The sequence below is a fragment of the Haliotis cracherodii genome, unplaced genomic scaffold (assembly GCF_022045235.1).
Source record: "Haliotis cracherodii isolate W230 unplaced genomic scaffold, xgHalCrac1.p SCAF_22, whole genome shotgun sequence".
Taxonomy (NCBI): domain Eukaryota; kingdom Metazoa; phylum Mollusca; class Gastropoda; order Lepetellida; family Haliotidae; genus Haliotis; species Haliotis cracherodii.
This window is the reverse complement of record NW_027266278.1, coordinates 744,099-767,154: the sequence shown is the minus strand read 5'-3', so window position 1 is coordinate 767,154 and position 23,056 is coordinate 744,099. Positions and strand designations below refer to the sequence as shown.

At 39.4% G+C, this 23,056-nt stretch overlaps 2 protein-coding genes across 2 annotated transcripts; one reads left to right on the top strand and one right to left on the bottom strand.

The window, feature by feature from the left end:
• The first annotated feature begins 1,676 nt into the window (after nt 1-1,676).
• LOC139471197 (uncharacterized) lies at nt 1,677-6,127 on the top strand. Its single transcript, XM_071253482.1, has 6 exons — nt 1,677-1,903; nt 2,183-2,257; nt 2,795-2,860; nt 3,378-3,413; nt 3,724-3,913; nt 4,831-6,127. The coding sequence occupies exons 1-6, from the start codon at nt 1,693-1,695 to the stop codon at nt 5,240-5,242; spliced, it is 990 nt and encodes a 329-aa protein (XP_071109583.1). The 5' UTR covers nt 1,677-1,692; the 3' UTR covers nt 5,243-6,127.
• LOC139471407 (uncharacterized) lies at nt 5,846-11,911 on the bottom strand. Its single transcript, XM_071253774.1, has 3 exons — nt 11,735-11,911; nt 7,168-7,442; nt 5,846-6,994 (listed from the first exon to the last, which is right to left on the bottom strand). Exons 1-3 carry the CDS (start codon nt 11,909-11,911, stop codon nt 6,559-6,561), a joined length of 888 nt encoding a protein of 295 aa, XP_071109875.1. The 3' UTR covers nt 5,846-6,558.
• Nucleotides 11,912-23,056: the final 11,145 nt, after the last annotated feature.

The following is a 23,056-nucleotide window of genomic DNA, read 5'->3' as shown; positions in this document are numbered from 1 at the left end:
AGACATCGGTTCGATTCCGGTCAAAGGCAAACACATCAAGAATCCTTATTCACTGCATGTATTGTTTATTTTGTAATGACTGTCATATTCTTGTTTTATTATAATTATTTTAATATTGCATGTTTTTAAACAACCAATTATTTAAGTGCATATAAAGATTAAATTTTTGTATTTATGTTATTTTTACACTTTTACTGAAATAATTGTTGAATTATTCACACGTTTTTAAAATTTTGTTTTGTTTGATCATTTAATCATATTAATGTATGCAAATATTTTCAGAGACCTTAGTGGCAGAATCGCTATTTTCCAAACTGGAAAATATGTATCCTGTTGATGCATCTGGGAAAAGAACCCTAAGTATGTACTTAGTATAACTGGTTCAAATAATTTTGAAAGGTTGGATTACAATTTTCTCATCATTTTGGATAGATAATCTCTCAACTGATATTAGGTATTAAATATTGTATGTTTAATTTCTTGTTATTGCATAAACTACTAGCATACCCTTCAGAGTATTTGGCGAAAGTCGTACCATATGTGTTGTTCATTTACACATTTAATCATTCATATTTAGACCAAATTAGTAGATACCCATTAATATAACTGACTACTGTTTTCTGGTGAATGTTAAATATTAAATATGAGGTATTATATTGTGTGTGTTTTTGTTTCCAGGTTTACATGGTAATAATGAGGTATACATTTTTGTAGAAATATCTTGTAGTATTACCTTTTCTTTATCTGCTTTTGTGTGCTTGCTTCTTGGGAGTGGGTACATTTATAAATACCAGATTATAGTATACCCCACTTTTTACTTCTTTAAGCACTGAAGTTTACAATATTTTCTAAATGATTGCTCATATTTCCTGCCTAACGATCCAAAATGATAATTTTCCAGAAACAAACACCTTTTGAATAATGGCTTGTGTCAGTGGTACTAACTACTCTACTAGCTTTATACCCCTCAGCAGTAATTCACTAGAGTGTGTTCTTGTGCTCAATAGATTGACTAGTGCATCTGTGGTTGTTGGCTTTGATTTACACCCATTCTATTTGTGGTGGTTGTATGTATGTTGTATTGTGCATGTACTGCTTAGTACACATAGCTAGACTTAAAAATTACAACTGCTGTCATATAACTTTAATATTGCAAAGTGTAGTGATAAACAACTAACTTTCTCTTACATATCATTTAGCAATGTTTAGTAAATGGGATTGCTTCTGCACATCTACAACAACAGACTTCACAATATGTTCCTACAAGACAACTTAGTTCATCTGATCAACTTCTCCTTGATGTTCTTGTCTATTATTGAAATAGAAAGATATGGTTCAAAGCCTTTCAATCCATTAGCTGCATCTCTGTGGAATTCTCTCTCGCTGAGTCTCAAAAGTGCTCCATCTCTTTCTGACTTTAATCGGGATTGAAAACTAACCTCTTACAATGCTTATGAATTTTGAAGTATGCCCTTACAGCATGTCAAACTGCATTTCGATGAATATGTTTCCATGATTATGTTGATCAAGACATGGAAATATTATTACTTTTTAATGTTATATAGTATTAGTTCAAACTAGATTTAATAGGAAAAGATATACCAATGTTAACAGTAGCATATTTCTTGTATTTGATATGATATGTGGAATATAACTTCAGCTTCTGCAGGGTCACTCCGTGTCATTTCGGACATGGGCCTGCTGGGTGCATTTAGGGAGGCAGCCAAGGACCATGGTGTCACCATCAGTCCTACTACAGAATTTGATGCATACAGTCAGGCAGCATACAGTAAGGACCTTACAGATAAAGATCTGCAGACATTAGCAAATCTAGCGCCTACGGACCTTTCTAGCAGGGAAAAAGTCCGTTTCATGGAACTCTTGGCAGCAACACTACCTGATGGTTTGTATGTTATTTCCTTTAAAAGTGATCCATCATCGAGTCTTTAATTATTTAAGATTATGGTAGATATTACATGAATTTAAATTTCCAAATACACTTGATAAAGGAAATACTTTTACATTTAAATGGTCGTGCTGATTAGTACAGATAAGTGTTTTAGAATTGTCACCACCCTACCGTGAGTTAGATAGAAATTTTGGGCAAAACATGTTGAATATTATGCACCTGTTTTGATATCCACAATCATATGAACTATTTCAAGTGTTGAATTATTTTTAGTTCCTTCGGCAACAGCAACAGCAACAGCAGCAGCCACAACAGCATCACACAACAGCACAATTATGGAACCTAGAGGTAAACCATGCACAATACGATACCCGATACATTTAATTTGGTATTGATTCACATTTAACCCATAACGATTGTCCATGTTGATTTTGCATCAGTATCATAAGCAAGTACAAACTATTGTTGTAATTTCTCATAACTCTCTTGTTCGTCATATGAAAATTGACCCTGTAACAAGAACGACCAGTTTATCCTTGCTGCCTGTCATATTACGGTACATATACTTGTTTTTTCCTTATTATTTTCTAATACAGAATAGTATAGTCACTTGTTAGTTGTCGTCTAACTTTATGAGCGAGTCCATGGACTATTCTGTCCAATGACCGGGTTTTCTGCATAAAATGTTGAATATGCAGTATGGAGATACATATCATGTTGTTGCTTCTGTATCAAGATATGTACTGTTTCGTGTGACCCCTGTATTGTGACATCCTCTGTTAACTATAATATCTAGGTTATGTAACAAACTTAACCATATTTCTAAATAGTGAAGTTTATGCACATATTGATTGCAATCCAGTATCTGTATTCATTTCCTTTCAGCACTTTCCAGATTCATTGGAAACTCTGCATCGGAGGCCCGAACTGAAATGGACCTGGACGAAACTGGTGCGGTTTCAATTCTTTTAGACCTCAAAATTTATATTGTGGCACCAATGGAAAATATCATTGGTCAAAATTCAAGTACTAATAATCACATGATAATAGCAAGATAAAAATATGCTTAGATGTCACTAAATAGGGCATCTCCTGTGAAGATCCAGGTTAGAATATTTCTTTAGCAACCAAGGCTTGCCGTTAAATCAATTATGCTCGACCAACTGGATTGGGTGGTCAGGCTTAGTTGATGCATGTCATCGTATCCCAATTGCCTGGATCAATGCTCATAATGTCAATCATTGAATTGTCTGGTTTACTGGCCGCCGTCATACAGCTGCAGTAATGCTAAGTGCAGAAACAGAAAAATATGTCTTTAGAAAATATCAAATGACAATGTACCTATAAGGCCAAAGAGATACTAAGAGTTTTATAGAGACCTTACTGAATATTTATTGCATAGTATGTCTGTCAGGAATCATGAAGTGATATAATTCTTTACATGTATTTACCATTTACTTGTTTACAGAATCCTTATTCTCCAGTGGAACTACAGATTCTCAAGGTTTGCTATCTTTTGAGACATATTTTAGCAGATTAAGAACAAGTTTGTAAATTGCATATTACTAACAGCTTATACCCATGGTATTGTTGTTATTGTTTACTTTAGTTTGTATTTTCAAATCCCGCCCCTGGGGCTTGGTAGCTTATCTGCAGTTGAAGAGGTTAGACTAAAATGTTATACTGCCATGCTCCGTATAACCCTGAAACATTGTTGAAATTCATATTATACCCAAATGCCAACGCGATCCCTCATCATTTCATGTACTGTTATTTATTTCTTCACTAAATGTATGTATACCATCTTGTTGCAGAGAGAGTTCACTGGAAACACGAAGCAGTCCTGCTGCTTGTAGAGCTGAGGAGGCAGCATTGCGACCTCTTCAGCAGCAGCACAATAACCTCAAAACAGGCTTGGCGGAGGGTGGGAGAAGAAATGCGTGGAAAGGGACATTCCTTCACAGGAGAAGACTGTGACAAAAAGTTCAGAAGTATGAGATCAAGGTATTTTCTCTTTGTTGAATATTAGGATAAATATAGAATACTAAACGAGCTCCCGTGTAATACCAATTTTATGAAACGAGTGAATAGTTGTATATACAACTATTCACGAGTTTCATAAAATTGGTTTTACACGGGAGCGAGTTTAGTATTTTATTTATTACTTGCAATTTATAACGTTTTTTGAATTATACTGTTGAGTATAAATAGGCTGACACCTATATGATCCACGACATAGTCCAATTGAGTTTAACAGAATAATACTTCAAACACGTCAAAAGTTGAAACGTATGAATTTCATACCATACAACGGGTCTACCTTTAGAATTCACAAAATTATCGTAGGGCTAAGACTTTCGCATCTCACATACTTTAACTTAGACCAACGACTGTCGTCGCGCTACAATACGATCGTGTTGTGGAACGGGCCTTGCACCTCAAAGTTTTCAATAACGTCACAATACCCGATGACGTAATTTGTGGAATTTAGTTGCAAGATCCATCGGCGAAACAATGCCATGTGACGTCAGCCTAGCAACAAGGTTGCTGGGGTCATCGAGTGTGCTTAAGCTCCTCTCAGTGATCTATCATCTCCACACACAATGTCGTTGAATAAGCCAAGGGATGTTGAGAGCTTTCAATATTTTTCGTGAAACGTGTTCCGAGAGTACATAAGCACGCGTTTTGGTATTACACAATGTGTAATACAGCTGTATGTTTATTAAACGGGTGATCTCTTCACGGGCAAGTAATGTTATCTCACGATGTGAGTTGTATTAGTAAATAGTAAGATCATATATGGACCCAGTAAATCCAGGCATTTTCAAATGGTACCTGTTTCTGTTGTTTCCATCAATATATTCTGTTTAGCAAGTCGCATTGAAATATTATTGACTAATTATTAACTAATGTTCTTTTAGGCACAAGACCATCAAGGACCGCCAGAAGAAGACAGGCAGTGGGAGACAGTCATGGCGATACTTCAGCCTAATGGAGGAAATGTATGCTGGAGATCCTGCTGTCCAGCCTCTAGTTGAAGCTGGGAGTATCTTTAGGGAGGAGCCAGCGCAGACAGAGGTGAAAGAGAAGGGGGAATGTTGTGGAGCAGCCGAGGCACCTGTAGACGTTCCAAATTTGACGCCAACAACTCCCAACAGAAAAAGAAGGGCAGCTTCATCAGTGTCAGAAATGGCAGAATTCCGTTCTGACCTAAACCGGATGCACAGGGAAAGAATGGAGCTTGAAAGCAGACGGTTGGAAATAGAGACAAAGCGACTAGAAGTGTTGCAGACATTAGCCTCCATGTTGAGAGAAAATTCATACAAACAATAAATATTTAATGTACAGCCAAACTGACTTTTTTTCAGTGTAGGTTATGTCAAGGTCATCTATGGTGGAAAAAATAGTAGAAGACAACTGTAACACTTCTAATCGCTTTGTCTCTATGTGACCATATATCTTGTAGCTGTACTTTTGTGATGGATTTGCACCATTTCACATTTTTGCTGCATTAATTCCTGTTAAGGGAAGGAAAATGTGTTTGAACACTTCAGGTTCATTTTTTTAGCTGTACTTTTGTGATGGATTTGTACCATTTCACATTTTTGCTGCATTAATTCCTGTTAAGTGAAGGAAAATGTGGTCGAACACTTCAGGTTTATTTTTGTACAAAGTACAGGTAGTTGAATCACATGTACATAATTTGTGTACAAACTATTCTGTAGTAATAATTCTGTGAATGTTTTTTTTTTTAAAATTTCCACATTTTGTTATCAATTGTTGTTTCTGGATATAATTCAAAGCATCTGACAAAGTCACAGGAACTCGATGATAGCGTGTATAACACAAAATATTTGTCATGAGAAAAAAAATCACACCCCTCTATATACATAGTGACACCTGCCATCTTGGTTCTTCTTCAAGATTTCGCACTCAGTTCGAATCATAGCACATTATCACATAAAATATGAATATCACTTATTTCAACCTATTGGAACTTGCTAAACAAACCTCAGGCAACACAATTGTGTTCATCTGTGGTCACCTTACCTCGTATTTATTTTCAAACAACAATCAAATTTCAATCATAAGCTTCGCTGCTGAGGTAAACAAGAAAAAGGTGGCCGAAAATAACGGTGCTACACTCGCCAAACGTTTCTGATTGGCTAAAATAAACAATAGTGACATTCAAATTTCATGCGATAATGTGCTATGATTCGAACCGAGTGCGAAATCTTGTAGAAGAACCAAGATGACGGGTGTCACTGCTCGTCTCTATGTATATAGAGGGGTGCATTTTTTTCTTTTTACAAATATTATGTGTTATACACACTATCATCCAAGTTTCTGGATGAAAAGTGTTTGTCATATTCTTCCCATGTGAACTTCAGTAGGTTAGATTTGAACTGTTGTTTTTCATAAACAGTTTAATTAAAAATGTACAGCCATCTGTGTCACAAAGACGGTTTCATAGGTTAAGCAAATTTTCAGTGTTTACATGTTATTTCCGTAGGTCTTCAAGTGTTAACATTCCAATGTGAAAGGTGCCTAATTGTTTGTAAACCTTGTATATTCAATTGCGTCCCTTGGGCAGCCAGAAACCTATGATCAGGGATGTGAGCAATGCAAAAACAGTGAGGGCTGTTACGTTAAGCTAAGAGCTGAGCAATTTCTTCTCGTTTTGCAATGCCTGATTTACAGTTCAGACCTGTATTGCTGTCATCAGCTGATGCAGCTTCTTCAATGTCAAGTTCAATTTCAGAGAACGATTCTCTCGCCAAAATAAAGTTGTGAAGAGCACAACAAGCTACAATCACCAGGGGAATATCCCTTACATTCCTCATGTCTAAGAACTTAAGTTTCCTGAATTTTCCTTTTAAAAGGCCGAAACAGCGTTCAATGTCCACACGTGTAGAACTGTGTGCACTGTTGTACCGCTTTTCCACATTTGTCAAATGGCCATTGTCTCGAAAGGGCACAAGTAGTGAACTTGAGAGGCCATAAGCTGAGTCCCCAAGCAGGTGATATTCCTTCGGTAGGGGATCATCAGCCAGTTTTTGAGCCAAAGGACTGTTTTTAAACACTCTGGCATCATGGGCAGACCCCGGATATGCACAATAAACATTAATAAATTTCAATTGGCTGTCACAAACACCCTGCAAATGCATGGCAGGGTATCCTTTCCTACAGATGTAGGAATCCCTGAATGCATTTGGTCCAGGGATGGGAATGTATGATCCATCGACCATCCCAACTACACCTGGAAAGCCAGCTCTATTTGAACATTTGTCTGCAACACTGGCATAATCACAAACTTTTGGCCAGGATATAAGGTTTGGCAGTACTGCCTGGCTGTTAGTGTCCTGCAGAAATTGTGCAGATAATAATGTAAAGACCCTTTACTCATGTTGAAACGGTCAACAACACTCCTGAATGTTTCAGTGTTGCTCACATACCAAATGCAGGCAAGTGTCCTTCTTTCAAGACTGATAGTCCTTGCTTCCATGTGTGGCCCAAGTAGCTCAAGTAACTCCTGAAATAAATATTAAATGAAAAAATGAAAATGTCTTCAGCAATTTTTCCATGAACAAAATATTTTAAGTTGTAGGAATGTGCTTCAAATACAATGCTACAAAGCTAATCTATCTGGTATACAGGCGCTGCGCACCTTCACCATGTGGTATACAGGAGCTGCGCACCTTCACCATGTGGTATACAGGAGCTGACACACCTACACCATGTGGTATACAGGCGCTGCGCACCTTCACCATGTGGTATACAGGAGCTGACACACCTACACCATGTGGTATACAGGCGCTGACACACCTACACCATGTGGTATACAGGCGCTGACACACCTAAACCATGTGGTATACAGGAGCTGACACACCTACACCATGTGGTATACAGGAGCTGACACACCTACACCATGTGGTATACAGGCGCTGACACACCTACACCATGTGGTATACAGGAGCTGACACACCTACACCATGTGGTATACAGGAGCTGACACAGCTACACCATGTGGTATACAGGCGCTGACACACCTACACCACGTGGTATACAGGAGCTGACACACCTACACCATGTGGTATACAGGCGCTGACACAGCTACACCATGTGGTATACAGGAGCTGACACACCTACACCATGTGGTATACAGGAGCTGACACACCTACACCATGTGGTATACAGGAGCTGACACACCTACACCATGTGGTATACAGGAGCTGCGCACCTTCACCATGTGGTATACAGGAGCTGACACACCTACACCATGTGGTATACAGGAGCTGACACACCTACACCATGTGGTATACAGGCGCTGCGCACCTTCGCCATGTGGTATACAGGAGCTGACACACCTACACCATGTGGTATACAGGAGCTGACACACCTACACCATGTGGTATACAGGCGCTGCGCACCTTCACCATGTGGTATACAGGAGCTGACACACCTACACCATGTGGTATACAGGAGCTGACACACCTACACCATGTGGTATACAGGCGCTGACACACCTACACCATGTGGTATACAGGCGCTGCGCAACTTCACCATGTGGTATACAGGCGCTGACACACCTACACCATGTGGTATACAGGAGCTGACACACCTACACCATGTGGTATACAGGAGCTGACACAGCTACACCATGTGGTATACAGGAGCTGACACACCTACACCGTGTGGTATACAGGCGCTGCGCAACTTCACCATGTGGTATACAGGAGCTGACACACCTACACCATGTGGTATACAGGCGCTGACACACCTACACCATGTGGTATACAGGAGCTGACACACCTACACCATGTGGTATACAGGCGCTGACACACCTACACCATGTGGTATACAGGAGCTGACACACCTACACCACGTGGTATACAGGAGCTGACACACCTACACCATGTGGTATACAGGAGCTGACACACCTACACCACGTGGTATACAGGAGCTGACACACCTACACCATGTGGTATACAGGCGCTGACACACCTACACCATGTGGTATACAGGCGCTGACACACCTACACCATGTGGTATACAGGAGCTGACACACCTACACCATGTGGTATACAGGAGCTGACACACCTACACCATGTGGTATACAGGAGCTGACACAGCTACACCATGTGGTATACAGGCGCTGACACACCTACACCATGTGGTATACAGGCGCTGACACACCTACACCATGTGGTATACAGGAGCTGACACACCTACACCGTGTGGTATACAGGCGCTGACACACCTACACCATGTGGTATACAGGAGCTGACACACCTACACCATGTGGTATACAGGCGCTGACACACCTACACCATGTGGTATACAGGAGCTGACACACCTACACCACGTGGTATACAGGAGCTGACACACCTACACCATGTGGTATACAGGAGCTGACACACCTAAACCACGTGGTATACAGGAGCTGACACACCTACACCACGTGGTATACAGGAGCTGACACACCTACACCATGTGGTATACAGGAGCTGACACACTGCATGCTATGTGATATTTATTCATCTACCCATTTATCTTCTTTCTCAGAATACTTATGGAAGAGCTCAAATAACAAATTTAAGGAGTTTCTTGATACTATATAAAGTGCAACATATAAATCATTATTTCAGTAAAGATGCAAAAGTAACATGAAAACATAAATACTAAAATAATAAAAAAAAAAAATATTTGTATTTCAAGTAAAGTAATTTGTTGTTAGAAGACAAGAAACAATGAGAATAAAAATTATATTAACACAAGAAAGTAAATTGCATTACAAAATAAACAATACATGCAGTGAATAAGGATTCTTGATGTGTTTGCCTTTGACCGGAATCGAACCGATGTCTAAAGAATACTCTTTCAGACTACCATTCAAAAGCTTCATTACATCTAAGTTCAATATACACTTTGTTATTATGAACATCAAAGTATGAACCCATCATACTTGTGATGAAATTAAATGTGTGAACCTTTCACACTTCTTGAAATAATAGATGTGTGAACCCATCACACTTGCTAAAATAATAGATGTATGCAAATTTAAAAGGACACTCACTGTAAAGGGCGATGAACCTGATACTCCCTGGTCTTGTTCCGGCCATCAGAAAGTGCAGAGCTCCGGCAATGATTTAATGTGTTTTGCAAATATCTCGGTATCTTCCTCATGCTAGGTTACAATTCCTGACCACATATGAATCTCAATTCCGAATATGTGCTCGTAATTTAAAATTTGATTCAGATAAAACTAAAGAGACATGCCAGCAAGATAGCAAGATAATCTCTCTTACAATGCTTTAGATATCCTAACCGCACTAGATTTCAACACAAATGCAGAAACATATTCATATTTTGATTATAATCACTATTATTATCATCTCATAAACATACTTATTTCAGATGAGAGTGATAGTGAAAACAAAGTCTAGATAAAATATTAAAATCTACATACTTTTTAATACATGGTACCAAACTGCATGCTATGTGATATTTATTCATCTACCCATTTATCTTCTTTCTCAGAATACTTATGGAAGAGCTCACATAACAAATTTAAGGAGTTTCTTGATACTATATAAAGTGCAACATATGAATCATTATATTCAGTAAAGATGCAAAAGTAACATGAAAACATAAATACTAAAATTATAAAAAATAATATTTGTATTTCAAGTGAAGTAATTTGTTGTTAGAAGACATGAAACAATGAGATTAAGAATTTTATTAACACAAGAAAGTAAATTGCAATACAAAATAAAAACTACATGCATACCATTCAAAAGCTTCATTACATCTAATTTCAATATACACTTAGTTATTGTGAACATCAAAGTATGAACCCATCATACTTGTGATGAAATTGGAAATTAAATGTGTGAACCTTTCACACTTCTTGAAATAACAGATGTGTGATCACATCTGCTTGCCAAAACAAATAATGTATGGTTGAAAAGTCTAGATACAGGTTACTGAGGCAAGAGCATCCACTAGTCACACTTGCCTCGGGAAGATGGGCCAGATATATCTACACAGTTTTCCATGACGGACCATAATACTACTAAAGCCAATAAGAGCTGTTGCAGACCCTGGAACTGGGGAGGCATGATAAAAAACAGTAGTCTTAATTTGCCTAAAGTAGTTTATCATGTTCAAATTATTATTTACCTGTAATGTTTTATGATAAAAAATATGACATGTTTATGATAGGGTTTATAGAGCTAACCCCAATAAGGTCCGTCATAGTCATGGAATATGGGATTCCTCGTTTCCTCAAATGCTACTAAAATAGCAGCACATCTTTTTTAATAGCTAGACTATTTTGAAAATTCTTTCATTGGGCGATGAAGCTCCAAATATGCAGAAATATGTTGTCTGCTTGGTTAAAGGTCAAAATTCAATACCTAAGCAATATTTCATAAACATGATAAACACTGAAAACTGGACGTCAACATGTTTAATCAAAACCATCTGATTTTTGGATCGTTCTTCCATTAACTCGGGAAACAAAAAATGACATTTACTTATGCACTTGTTTCAAGGTCGTTGTGTTGGGAAAGTCCCGCCCTAAATCCCCTAATAGTTTATCAAGGTTGTTAAAACAACACGTACAATAAGTTGTAAACTGTCACTGAGGAAGGAGCGCGTGCAAATTCCTTATTTCTAATAGACCTATGGCGGAAGTTATCCGGTATTCTAGCAGTGACAATTTTTGCCTTTATTCACTACTGGAAATAACATTACAACCTGAAAGGATGTTCTGTTCATTCTGAAGTGAGCCCTGAACAGGGGTTCGCTGTATCGAGGTACGGTTGCCTCTACGCGTCCTGTGCCAAGTGGGGCTTGGATCCCTCTTCTGTCTTCTGATAAAACACTGAGAGCAGTGTGGGCGTAATCTAAATAAGTGGCATCCATTGCCTCCGCCGGCCTTGATAATTCCTCTAAAGCAAACTCGAGTAGAGCAGTCCCGATACCCGGCGACGCCATTTTGAATGCTGTGCCGCGAAAGCGAGTACGCGCCTTCCGTTCAGGAAGGCATTAAGTGTCTCGCTGTTCGCTCGCGCCCGCCTTCCTGAACACGCTTCTGGCTGTAGTTCGATAGGTCACGATTAGGCCCTAGCTCCATGCATGGCTGTAGTCGCCTTACACAGTGTGAAGTTTTGACTGGTGGCAGCGATAGTATAGAGAGCTCCGGGAACGTACTATCGCTGTGAGGAGCTTGCTCTTGGTTGCACTTGTTCCGCTTTCCAATTAGACTGGTTCCCGGATCCTCCGCTTGGTGTCGCTGCACTTGTTCCGCTTTCCAGTCGCAGGAACGAACGGGAACCAGTCTACTTTCCAATCAAAGGAACGAACGGGAACCAGTCTACATGGGGTCCGAGTATACTAGTAAAACAAATTCCAACAAGAACCTATGCTTTTTTATAAAACACTACATACAACGTCTTATTAGATCAGAAAAACTATTGTTGTAGCACTATACAAAAATGAGAATGCATTTAACCTTAATGGTTTGTTCTAAACTGCCTTTATCTTCAGAATAAAATACGTAAATTCAAATATATGAAATTAGTTGTAAGAAAATTAATACATGACTTACGTTTTAGGGTTACACGACCTTGCACTTACTAGATCGTCTATTGACATAGATGCTTCCCGGCTCCCAAAGTTTACACTTCATTGTTGTACTGTGGTAAGTCATTTGTTTAAGATAACTTTTTGTGGATTTTATTTATTACTTTGTTTACTAGATCTATAATATATGTAAAGATTTAGTTGAAACATCTTTATTTTGCACTTTTCCATGTTTGATGTGGACGGTTTGTCTAAGTGTGTGTGCGAGCATTTTATTTTCGATAACATTGCGTGAAATAGTGAATAATATAGATCTAGATTTATATATAAAAGAATGATAAATTGAATTTGAATACGTATTTCAGACATTGTGAACTGTGATAGATCTAATAAAGAAATGATATGACAGGTAGATCAATAACAAATGTTATATTTGGGATAACACTTTCTTAGTATAGTACAGATTCTCGTACTTTGTGGGTTGAGTCCCGTCCGGGATTCGAACCCACGCAGCCAGAGTGAGGCACCTAATCGCCAGCACACAAAGTGAGCGATCTTACCTACTCAGTCACCGAGGATTCCACAAAAAATTAAAGTCCGACAACTGGTACAGTAGTCTAGGTCACGACAGGACTCGACACAAAAAAGTACGAGAAACTGTACCTACTAAGAAAGTTTTATCCCAAATATAACATTTGTTACATTTGACCACTTCTAAATGGCATTGTGTGTTCAGGTAGGTCAAGGTTTCTTACAAATAAGACTATTTTGACGTGATTACATGTCTGGGGTCTATGGTTTTGAAAGAGTTTATGTCAAAATATGTGCATGAAAAATCTTTGTTGTGATGTCTCCCTACTAAGTTCTCAGCACGTCTCATCTCTGAATTATTGGAAGCGTACGGGGCAGTCAGGTAGCCTAGAGGGTTCGATTCCTGACATGGGTACAATGTGTGAAGCCCATTTCTGGTCTACCCCACCGTAATATTGCCGGAATATTGCTAAAAGTGGTGTAAAACCATACTCACTCACTGGAAGCATACTTGGGTTGTGGCGTTCTTGACAGGTGTTTCCCCTGAATGTGTTGAATCAGCTGAGATGGGAACCGATGAAGCCCGTCCTTCTGTGCGACTTCTGGTAACTTAACCAAGTCCCTTAACCCCTGTATCTCTGCATCTGATCTATGTGGGTGACTGTGGATGTATCACCAACTTCCACTCTGTACCGAGCCGACCCTTTATCCACTTCATTTCTCTCCCCTCACGATAATTTCTGATTAGATGTGGTTCATTTTTGTTTGTTTGTCGTTTAACTCAACACTCAGCAATATTCCAGCTACATGATGGCCGTCTTTAACCTGGAACTCACAGTTAGTGTTGTCCTGTTGACTTTATCATGTGTCCCCTGTTTTTCTTGCTTCTGTCGAACTTTCTTGTCCAAATCTGGATGCAGCCAATCTAGCCTGGTGTGTAGCTTTCTTCCCTAAGAAAAGTTTGGTGGGTGCTTAAAGGGGCACTGATCTAAAGCAATTCCCCTTGACTGGTTGTTGCCTTTGTTATTGTTTTTTCCCCGTGAGTACCCGAATGATATGTAATGCAACTGAGCGTGACAAGAGACTGGGCTACCGTCTGCAAGGACAGCTAAATAAACTTGGAGGCAATATTTGTTATACTCATTTTTGAACACTGATTGGTTAACTGTGATCTATAAAGATTTCGACAAAGGGCGCATGTTAATTAATTTCTTCAGCCTAAACAAACAGACACATGAATGGCGGAGCTCATCGGATGTCGTCATTTGGAAATACCCCTGATTGTTATAGTTTTACAAGATAGACACAATTTTATAGATAACAACTTCTTTAATACTGTGAAAATCGACGGTTTGGTATAGATCCTTATACCGTTGTCAAGCAAGACTGAATGAGGGGACTTACTTACTTACTTGCTTTGGAGATTTAACGTGCGCTTTCCGACTGATGCGTATTTCGCACACGGGCCCGGCCAGGCCATTTAAAGTGTTTCCGAAAGGGGCGAAAGTGGTCTGTGCAATCCAAGAGGGGGCTTTAGGGGTTGCTTATATAGAATTTGTGAATTTTGAGATTTGGAATAGATGCCGATGGGGTTGGGGAGGAGAACTAAGGGAGCTGGGTATGGTGGGTGTTTGTTTGTTTATGTGATTTTGTTTTGGTAGATTATTGTGTTTTTAGATGCGTTTTATTTCTTCCGTTTTGATTAAGAATACGCCTAAGGCCTTGAAGTTTTCTAGTTTATTTTGTGGGTTTAGTATTGCTTCTAGAGTGAGAGCCTTGTTTAGATTGAGGGTGGTTTGTAATGCGGTTCGATGTGTTTGGTAGTGTGTGCAGTGGATGAGTGCGTGTTCTGGGGTTTCTAGTTGTTTGCAGTGTGGGCAGTTATCTGTAGTGTGTTATAAAATATTTTTAGGTTGTTATTTAGGTTGGTGTGTCCTGTTTGGAGTTTAGTGATTACTCTGTCGATTTGTTTTGATGGATGGAGAATTTTTGGTTTGGTTAGTGGCTTGCTGAGTACTTTTTTGATTTGGCTATTTGAGTTTAGGTATAGGTTATGCCATTTTGGAGTGATTTTTTGCTTGTTTACACTTTTAATTTCTGATTTTGAGATGGGTAAGCTTAAGCTTATTTCTGGGATTTTGAGGGAAACTTAAGCTGCTTCATCGGCGCTTTCATTACCGTATATTCCTACGTGGGCGGGTATCCACAAGAAGGTTATTTGTTTGCTTGCCTTAGTTAGGTCGTTGGAGCTTTTAAGTATTTGATTTATTAATCTAGGTCGGTTTTTGGTATTTTTGTTTTGGAGGGCTTGCAGTCCACTTTGGGAGTCGGTAAGTATTAGGATTTATTAGGATTTGTTGTTGTTTTGTTGATTCTTGATTATGGAGGGCTGAGGCCATGCCCATTAGTTCTGCCATGAATATTGATTGGTTGTCTGGGAGTCGGAAGGATTGTGTGGTTTTAGTTGGTTGTGTGGTATGGACTCCGAAACCTGTGTGTTTGGAGGTCGGATCTGAAGATCCGTCCGTGTAAATGTGACACCAATTTGGCCAATTTTCGTGTATGTATGGTAGTGTGGTAGTTTTAGCTATGTTTGGGTCAGTTTGTTTATTTATTTGGCTAGCTAGTGTTGTGTCTATTTTGGGTGTTTTAAGTTTAGGGGTGAAGATATTTGATTGATTGCAGTTTTGTTTAAGATTTTTAATTTGGTGTTCATTTAGGTAGTTTGTTATTCTTTGGGATATTGGGGTTAGTAAAGGGTGTTTACGAGCTAGAGCTTGGTTTTTGGGGCTGATGTTTTGGTTTATTAAGTTTTTTGATGAGAGGGTTTGATTGGGACGGGGCCCAGAAATTTAAGCTTAGCTGTTCCCTGCGTAGACTTAGTGGCATTTCTCCTGTTAAGGCCTGAAGTGAAGTGTAGGAGGTGCCATGTTGGGTGCGTGTAATTAGTTTGAGAGCCTGATATTGTATGGAGTCAAGTTTTTTAGATAGAGAGTTGTTTAGGGTGTTGTATATGGCGCAGCCGTAGTCTAGTTTTGATCTAATTAGTGATATGTAGAGAGAAAGGAGGGTATCTTTGGAGGCTTCCCAGTTAGAGCCAGTTAGGCATCTTAGGGTGTTTAGGTCTTTACTGCATTTAGTCGTTAGGTTTTGGATTTGAGCATCCCAGGTGAGATGTTCATCGAAAATAAGTCCTAAGAATTTGGTTTGTTTTTGAAATTTGATTGTTTGGTTGTTTAGCTGGAGGATTGGGGTGGCGGGTTTCATGTTTCTATGTTTGAATACTATTCCTGTTGTTTATTCTGAGTTAAGGGAGAAGCCCCATTTGTCAGCCCATTGTTGTATTTTATTAAGAGACTTTTTGGAGTAAATTTTGGGCCATTTTCATGCTTTTAGTGCAAATCCAGAGGGCTTCATCATCCGCGAATTTTGAATTTTACTTTAGGGGATAGGCCACGGTTATTTTTACGATTGTTTAGGAAGTCCTGGATGTAGTTTATTATCTGACCTTTGAGTCCTATTTTTTTAAGTTTTTGTATTAGCCCATCGTGCCATACCATGTCGAAAGCTTTAGAGAAGTCTAAGAAGATGCCTGTGGTATATTGTTTATTTAGTTGTCCTGTCTTAATATCTTGCTCTAGTTGGGCGAGGTTATCTAGGGTTGAGCGGCCAGGAGTGAAACCGCTTTGATCTGGGTTTATGATGTTATTTTGGGTTAGGTAACGTTTTAATCTATTTTTAGCCATTGATTCCATTACTTTACATAAGTTTGAAGTTAGGGATATTGGTCTATATGAGTTAGCCTGATTAGCTGGTTTATTAGGTTAGGGATTGGTATGACTAGGGCCTGTTTCCAGGAGTAGGAACCTGTCCGTTTAGGTAGATGAGATTGTATAGTTTGAGTAGTGCCTGGAGTAGTTTTAGGGGGGGGGGTTTAATTATTTGGTAAGAAGTTTAATCCTGGGGCTGTGCCCTTTTTCTTGTTTTGGATTACGTAGAGGAGCTCCTCCATTGTGTAGGGTTGGTTTATTTCTAGATTGTTATTGTTTGGTTCTTTTGTGGGTTTGTTTTCTGTTTTAAGTTTATCTTGATTCACATAGTACAGAATATATATAGTAGGTGGAGGATTAACAGTAACAACAATTGCATACATGAGTGGGATAACATTGGTAGGTGTTGACATGATGGACAGAGAACACATAGGTGGAAGCCAATAGGGGCATGAAGCCAATAAACAGGTGATTATTATTTGATGAGTTCATAGTAGGTGGATGGGATGAAATAGCCTTGATCTCTGTTGATTGATGGCTTGTGGCGGGTAATGTGGACTGCTTCTGTTAGTTTTCTTTTAGTGAAATCATGGAGGTTGTTGGCGAGGATTTGAACGTTGTCCCATTTGATGACAGTTGCTGATATGGTCCAAGATGGCTGAATTGCTGTCGGATTTAATGGTGGAGGTTTTATGTTCTTTCATTCTGGTGTTGATGGGGCGGGATGTTTCACCTACGTAAGATTGCCCACAGTTGCAGTCAATTTTGTAGACTACACCTTTAGCCTCTCGGTGTTTGGTTGTGTTCCTGCCGTTGGCTCTTAGCAGGGTGTTATGGGAGTTGGAGCTGGTGAAGTGGGTGTCGATGTCGGCTTGCTGTTTGAGGAGGCGGCTGATGATGTGGGAGGCTTTTCTTATGAACGAGAGGGCGATGCGGAAGGGCGCTGATTCGGGTTTAAGGGTCGCAGGTCTGGGTGTGGGATGGAGTACAGGGGAGATGACTTTGTCGACGAGATTGGCTGGATAATTGTTGAGGTGGGTGAAAACTTGACGGAGGTGTTCGATCTCAGGTTTGGGGTCAGCAGAGGAAAGGTTGATGGCTCGTTTGGTGAGGGTGGAGATGATGCCAGTCTAAGAGGGTGGTAAGAGTTGAAGTGGATATACTGGTCGGTGTGGGTGGGCTTCCGGTAGACACTGGTTTGGATTCTGTTTGTTGGGCTTTGTTGACATATATTACAGTCCATTTGTAAAATGTGATTCTCTCAGGCAATTTATAAAATGTGTAAATATTTCAGTCATTTTGACTGAAAAGTCCATCCATTTCTTTAACAGATTGACTAACATTGATTAAGACGATCAAAAGGGCCTAAAAACATCACAATAGATTATTATGTAGGATTAGAAGCCAAAACATATAGAAATGTACTTTTCATATCAACATTTTCAGTCTCTTGGTGATGATGTTAAACATAAAAATGCTTGGAATTTGTTGTCATAATAATATATAATAAAACAAATGGACATATATTTAACTGAATATTCAGGCGTTTAATAAATTTTCTAAGTGAACATTTTGCACATTTGACTGTAAAAATACAAACAAGATAAAATAAGCAATGCTCAGGAGACATATTTACTTTGTGTTGCAAGTCAAAATAGTGTAAACGAAAATCGCACAATTACTAAGCAAGTGACTTATCAAAACTTCGTCACCATTACCGATACTACCCACAAAGATACCTACATTTCCTTATCATTTCCAAAACTGTATTTCATTTTGTTTTTTTCCAAAACTGTGTTTCATTTTGTTGATAGATGTGACCATAGCCCTTATACTATCAATAAAAGTGACAAATGCGCTTACAAATTGCGCAGCACAGGTCGCCAACTAGTCTAGGTTTCTGCTATATCATCCGGGTACTCATGGGAAACAACAATAACAAAGGCAACAACCAGTCCCGGGGAATTGCTTCAGATCAGTGCCCCTTTAACCCGTGACACTGTGGCATTGTCCGGAATATGAGAAGGAAGTTTGCAAGTATCTGTTTAACTGGCGTTGTCCGATACTCAATTAAGTGTTTATTAACACTAATAAGAACTGATTTCATGATCTGCACTGTGCGCTCCGCTGCACTTTTAGACTCTGTTAATACCATTAATTTGTAGGCATAGTTTTATTCCTCCGACGTGAATTGAGGCGGCCTGCTGAGATAGCTTGTATAGGACTGTTATGCCCGTTGATTGTAAATTAGCACAGCAACTTTACACTATGGGTAGGAACATGACCTACTTGAGTGTGTACCCATTTAGAAAGACATTTTCTTTGTGATGAAGTTAAACATTCCTTATGATATATTTTGCTTGTAAAGGATCAAGCTAATTCAACAAATTAATATGGTCAATCTTCCCCGAGTAGCACTCAGACAAGTGTCATTCATTCATTTTTGATTTGCATAACTGACTCATTTCAGACAGCTTGTTCGTGATGACTAGACCTAGAGCTACAATGATTTCCATCCTTCTGTCCATATTTGGTAAGTACTTTTCTACATTAAGCTGCATCATGGGGGTCATGTCTATGTATATAAGACGTCTCTGCTACAAACATTGGAAGTCAGTTTAATGTCCATGATGTGTAGGAAATAGTCAGACAGAAAGACAGATTTATTCGGTACTTCAGGCCACCGGCCCATAATACAATAGAAATATACTGTATATATATCTGCATGCTGAGTAGATTTAATAATGATTTACCGTTCAACACTGTATTTCCGTTCGAATGTTCATGACTTGGAAGAGAAATTTACCTAAGCGTTTTATAATTTGTTCGTTTTCAGCTGACATAAGTCTTATAAAATTCTCAATAGAGGGAGGGGTAACGAGACGCTTGGGAAAAGAGTTTCTTCTTGCTCTAGAATACTGGTCACAAATCATAAGAACATGGAATTCATCTTCAACATGCTTATGTCCCTTTGAAAAACAGAAAGTGCAGACACGATCATTATATGGGATGTTGTTGTGACGCCCCAATTATAGTAGTCATAACAAGTTTTACCAAACTGAGAGGTTGGATGTAACTGGTTCCTTGGTGCATGAAGTGAAAGAGCACATTTCTTGAATTATATTTGTTTATAATATTTCCAGTTTGGGCTGTTCGAGCTGAAGTCGGGTGTGACTCGGGAATGTTTGGAAAAAGATGTGATCGCAACTGCTCCCTCAGTTGTGCTGTGTATCCCGGGAAGAATGCCAGGATCTGTGAGAAAGATACCGGCAGATGTCTTGGTGGGTGTATTCCCGGCTGGCATGGAGATCACTGCAATATCACATGCAGCAGGAACTGCATCCACAATATCTGCAACCAGAAAGACGGACACTGTACTAAGGGCTGTGCAGAGAAATACCAGGGAGACTATTGCGACAAAGGTATCATTATTTTAGATTGTGAATATGTCAAAATGTTTGGTCCGACAGACATCTATTGTTTCTTGAAAGTATATTATTTTACCCATTCTAATTGCTTATCTCATCATACTTCTGAAGGGTAGTGGAAACTTCCTGTGCTTCGTTCTCGGAGAATAGAAAAAGATCTTACCCGAACGCACCCTTGACCTGCGCAAAGTCCTGGGTGAAGAAAAAAGTTGTTTCATTTTCAAATCCCACTTATTACATGGACCATCGCCGCTGTCATGTGACCTTGATGGACTATCACCTATCACATTACTGCCTGTCGCCCAAGCTTAAAAAAAGCAAACGGTTTGATGTTTCTGAAGCCAAAGTGGGGAGGCAAGTCTGTGATGGGTGGGTCCTTAGAAGTAGTAATGCAAGATAAGTATACAAATGTAAAAAATATTTAGAATTTACTAAACTTTTAACTTATCCTGCATTACTCCATAATGCACTTTATCAGACGGTATGGAGGAGGGTATACCTTCAGATGTCCAAGACAAAACCTCAATAACTCACACCCTAAAGATGACACGTTTGTCAATTAAACGTAAGGCGGAAATATAAAATTGTCTGTAACCTTAGGGTAAGTTCAATCTGATTTACAGACGGAACATAAGAATTGAGGAAAGCACTGTCTCTTGTTGTACTTGTTTCAATGTCCCATGTTATCCAAACACTAATTACAGTGACAACAAGACGCACATGTTGACTTCACCATTTACTCTCGGTAGCCATCATGTTACAAGCCCAGATGTGCGGGGATCAGTCATTGTACTAGACAGTGAGGTGATAGGGACCAGTCATTACTGGATATTGCAACATCCCTTCTTCTCTAAGAGTCTGTGAGTCCATTGGAAACTTTGGCACACACTCAAAGATAATATCACACTTATACTGGCATTGAAGTCAGTTTACATTATTTTCATTTAACATTTACGTAGCATTCATAATAATAAAGCTATTAAATTATGAAGGCCTTATAACTGTAAGTGTCCATGACCTTACTGGTCTGTAAACATTCACTCACATTAACAGAATAGAATGACTGTTTAATGAGGGCTTCAACATGTCATTGTTGAACTCGAGCACAAACTATACTCTACACAGTAAAGTCTCTGAGATGTTTGGGCAACTTCACTGAACGGCCACTTCTGGTGGTAGTAGGTGAGGTAGTCTGTGCTTGCTTCATGATAGTCGTCGGTCTGTCAGTCTTCATCAGTGTCACAGGTGGAGTCACAGGAGAAGTCTTCTCATTACTCCTGCTGCTGGTAGGACTGTTAGATGGCATAAGCTTTTCTCTTGACATTAACGGTTTTCTGAATCTCTGTTCACTTTCAACTTTGACATGTGATTGATTCGAAGTATGTTGTTCAGCTGTTTTCCTCAAATGTACACGGTTACGTCGGAGTATTCCTGTAGGTGTGTCTGCCTCATAGCTTCTCTCGTCAAGTCTCTTTAGCACTGTTCCCCTTTTCCATACTTTGTCATTCATAGTGAATGGCTTCATCCTAACAGTATCACCTTCTTCTAGTGGCGTTAAATCTTTTGCCGATTTGTCATAGGCTGACTTCTGTTTCTGCTGTTTCAGACAAAGTCTTTCCCTTTCATCGTTCACTGTTCTCGGCTTCAGCAGAGCTTCACTTGGTGGAAGGAGAGTCTTTGATCGTCTGTTTCACTTGTTGGAAGGAGAGTCTTTGATCATCTGTTCATAAGTCGTTGCACAGGACTAGAGCCGAGTCCCTGAGTTGGTGTATTTCTGTAGTCCAATATTGCCATATACTGGTCGTTTCCACTGTCTTTTGCTATCCGTAGTAGTCTCTTTGCCGTCTTAACCGCAGACTCTGCCTTTCCATTGGCTTGACTGTTGTGAGGACTTGAGGTTAAGTGCTCTATGTCCCAATCAATGACAAATTTGTGAAACTCCCAAGAGTAGAACTGAGGTCCGATCTCACTGACCAGCTGGTCCGGAATCCCATATCTGGCAAAGTGTGCCTTTAGCTTCTTGATAACTGTAGTAGACTTGGTGTCTGACAGGTAGTCCACTTCCCAGAAGTTACTGTAGTAATCCACGGTTATCAAATAGTCCTTATCGTTAAGTGTGAACAAATCTGATGCCACTTTTTGCCATGGTCGTTCTGGTACTTCAGTGGTCTGTAGTGTCTCCTTCTGCTGGTCTGCCTGGTATTTGCAGCACAACTCCCAAGTACTGATGTACTGTTTAATGTCATCAGATGTGAGGCCAATACAAACTCTCTCTTGCACACCGTAAACAACCTTCGATCCCTAGGTGAGAAGTATGGATCCTGGTTTTCATTGTAGTTCTCAGGTTGTGAGGTATGACCAGCCCTTCTCCTCTGAATATGAGGCCAATTTGTACTGTGATCTCATCAAACGTGCACTTCAGAAGTGACAGTAACAGCCGACATATTACCCGCCGAAGATAATGGTGGCGTCGTAATGACCGAACCATGTCCCCCGCTATTCAGAGAATGTGGCATCTTCCTAGTCTCATGACGGGATTGCTGCAAAATATGTTTGTGAGTGACCTGCCTATAAGTTGTAAAACTTGCTGGAGAGAGATTTACGCAAAAGACACATGTAGAGTTTGGTGCACAAATTTACATCCATTCCAGACAACATGGATGAGGATGCTTGGCAGATTTTTTTCCACGACAATTAGTACAACGCGCAAGTTACCCAAATAAAGATTTTTTGATGAAGCTGAACTGCAAGAGTGCCATAGAATTTAATTAATCTATCGGCAAAAATGTTGTAGCGAGTGGAAAGTGTATTCAATAATTTGTATATAC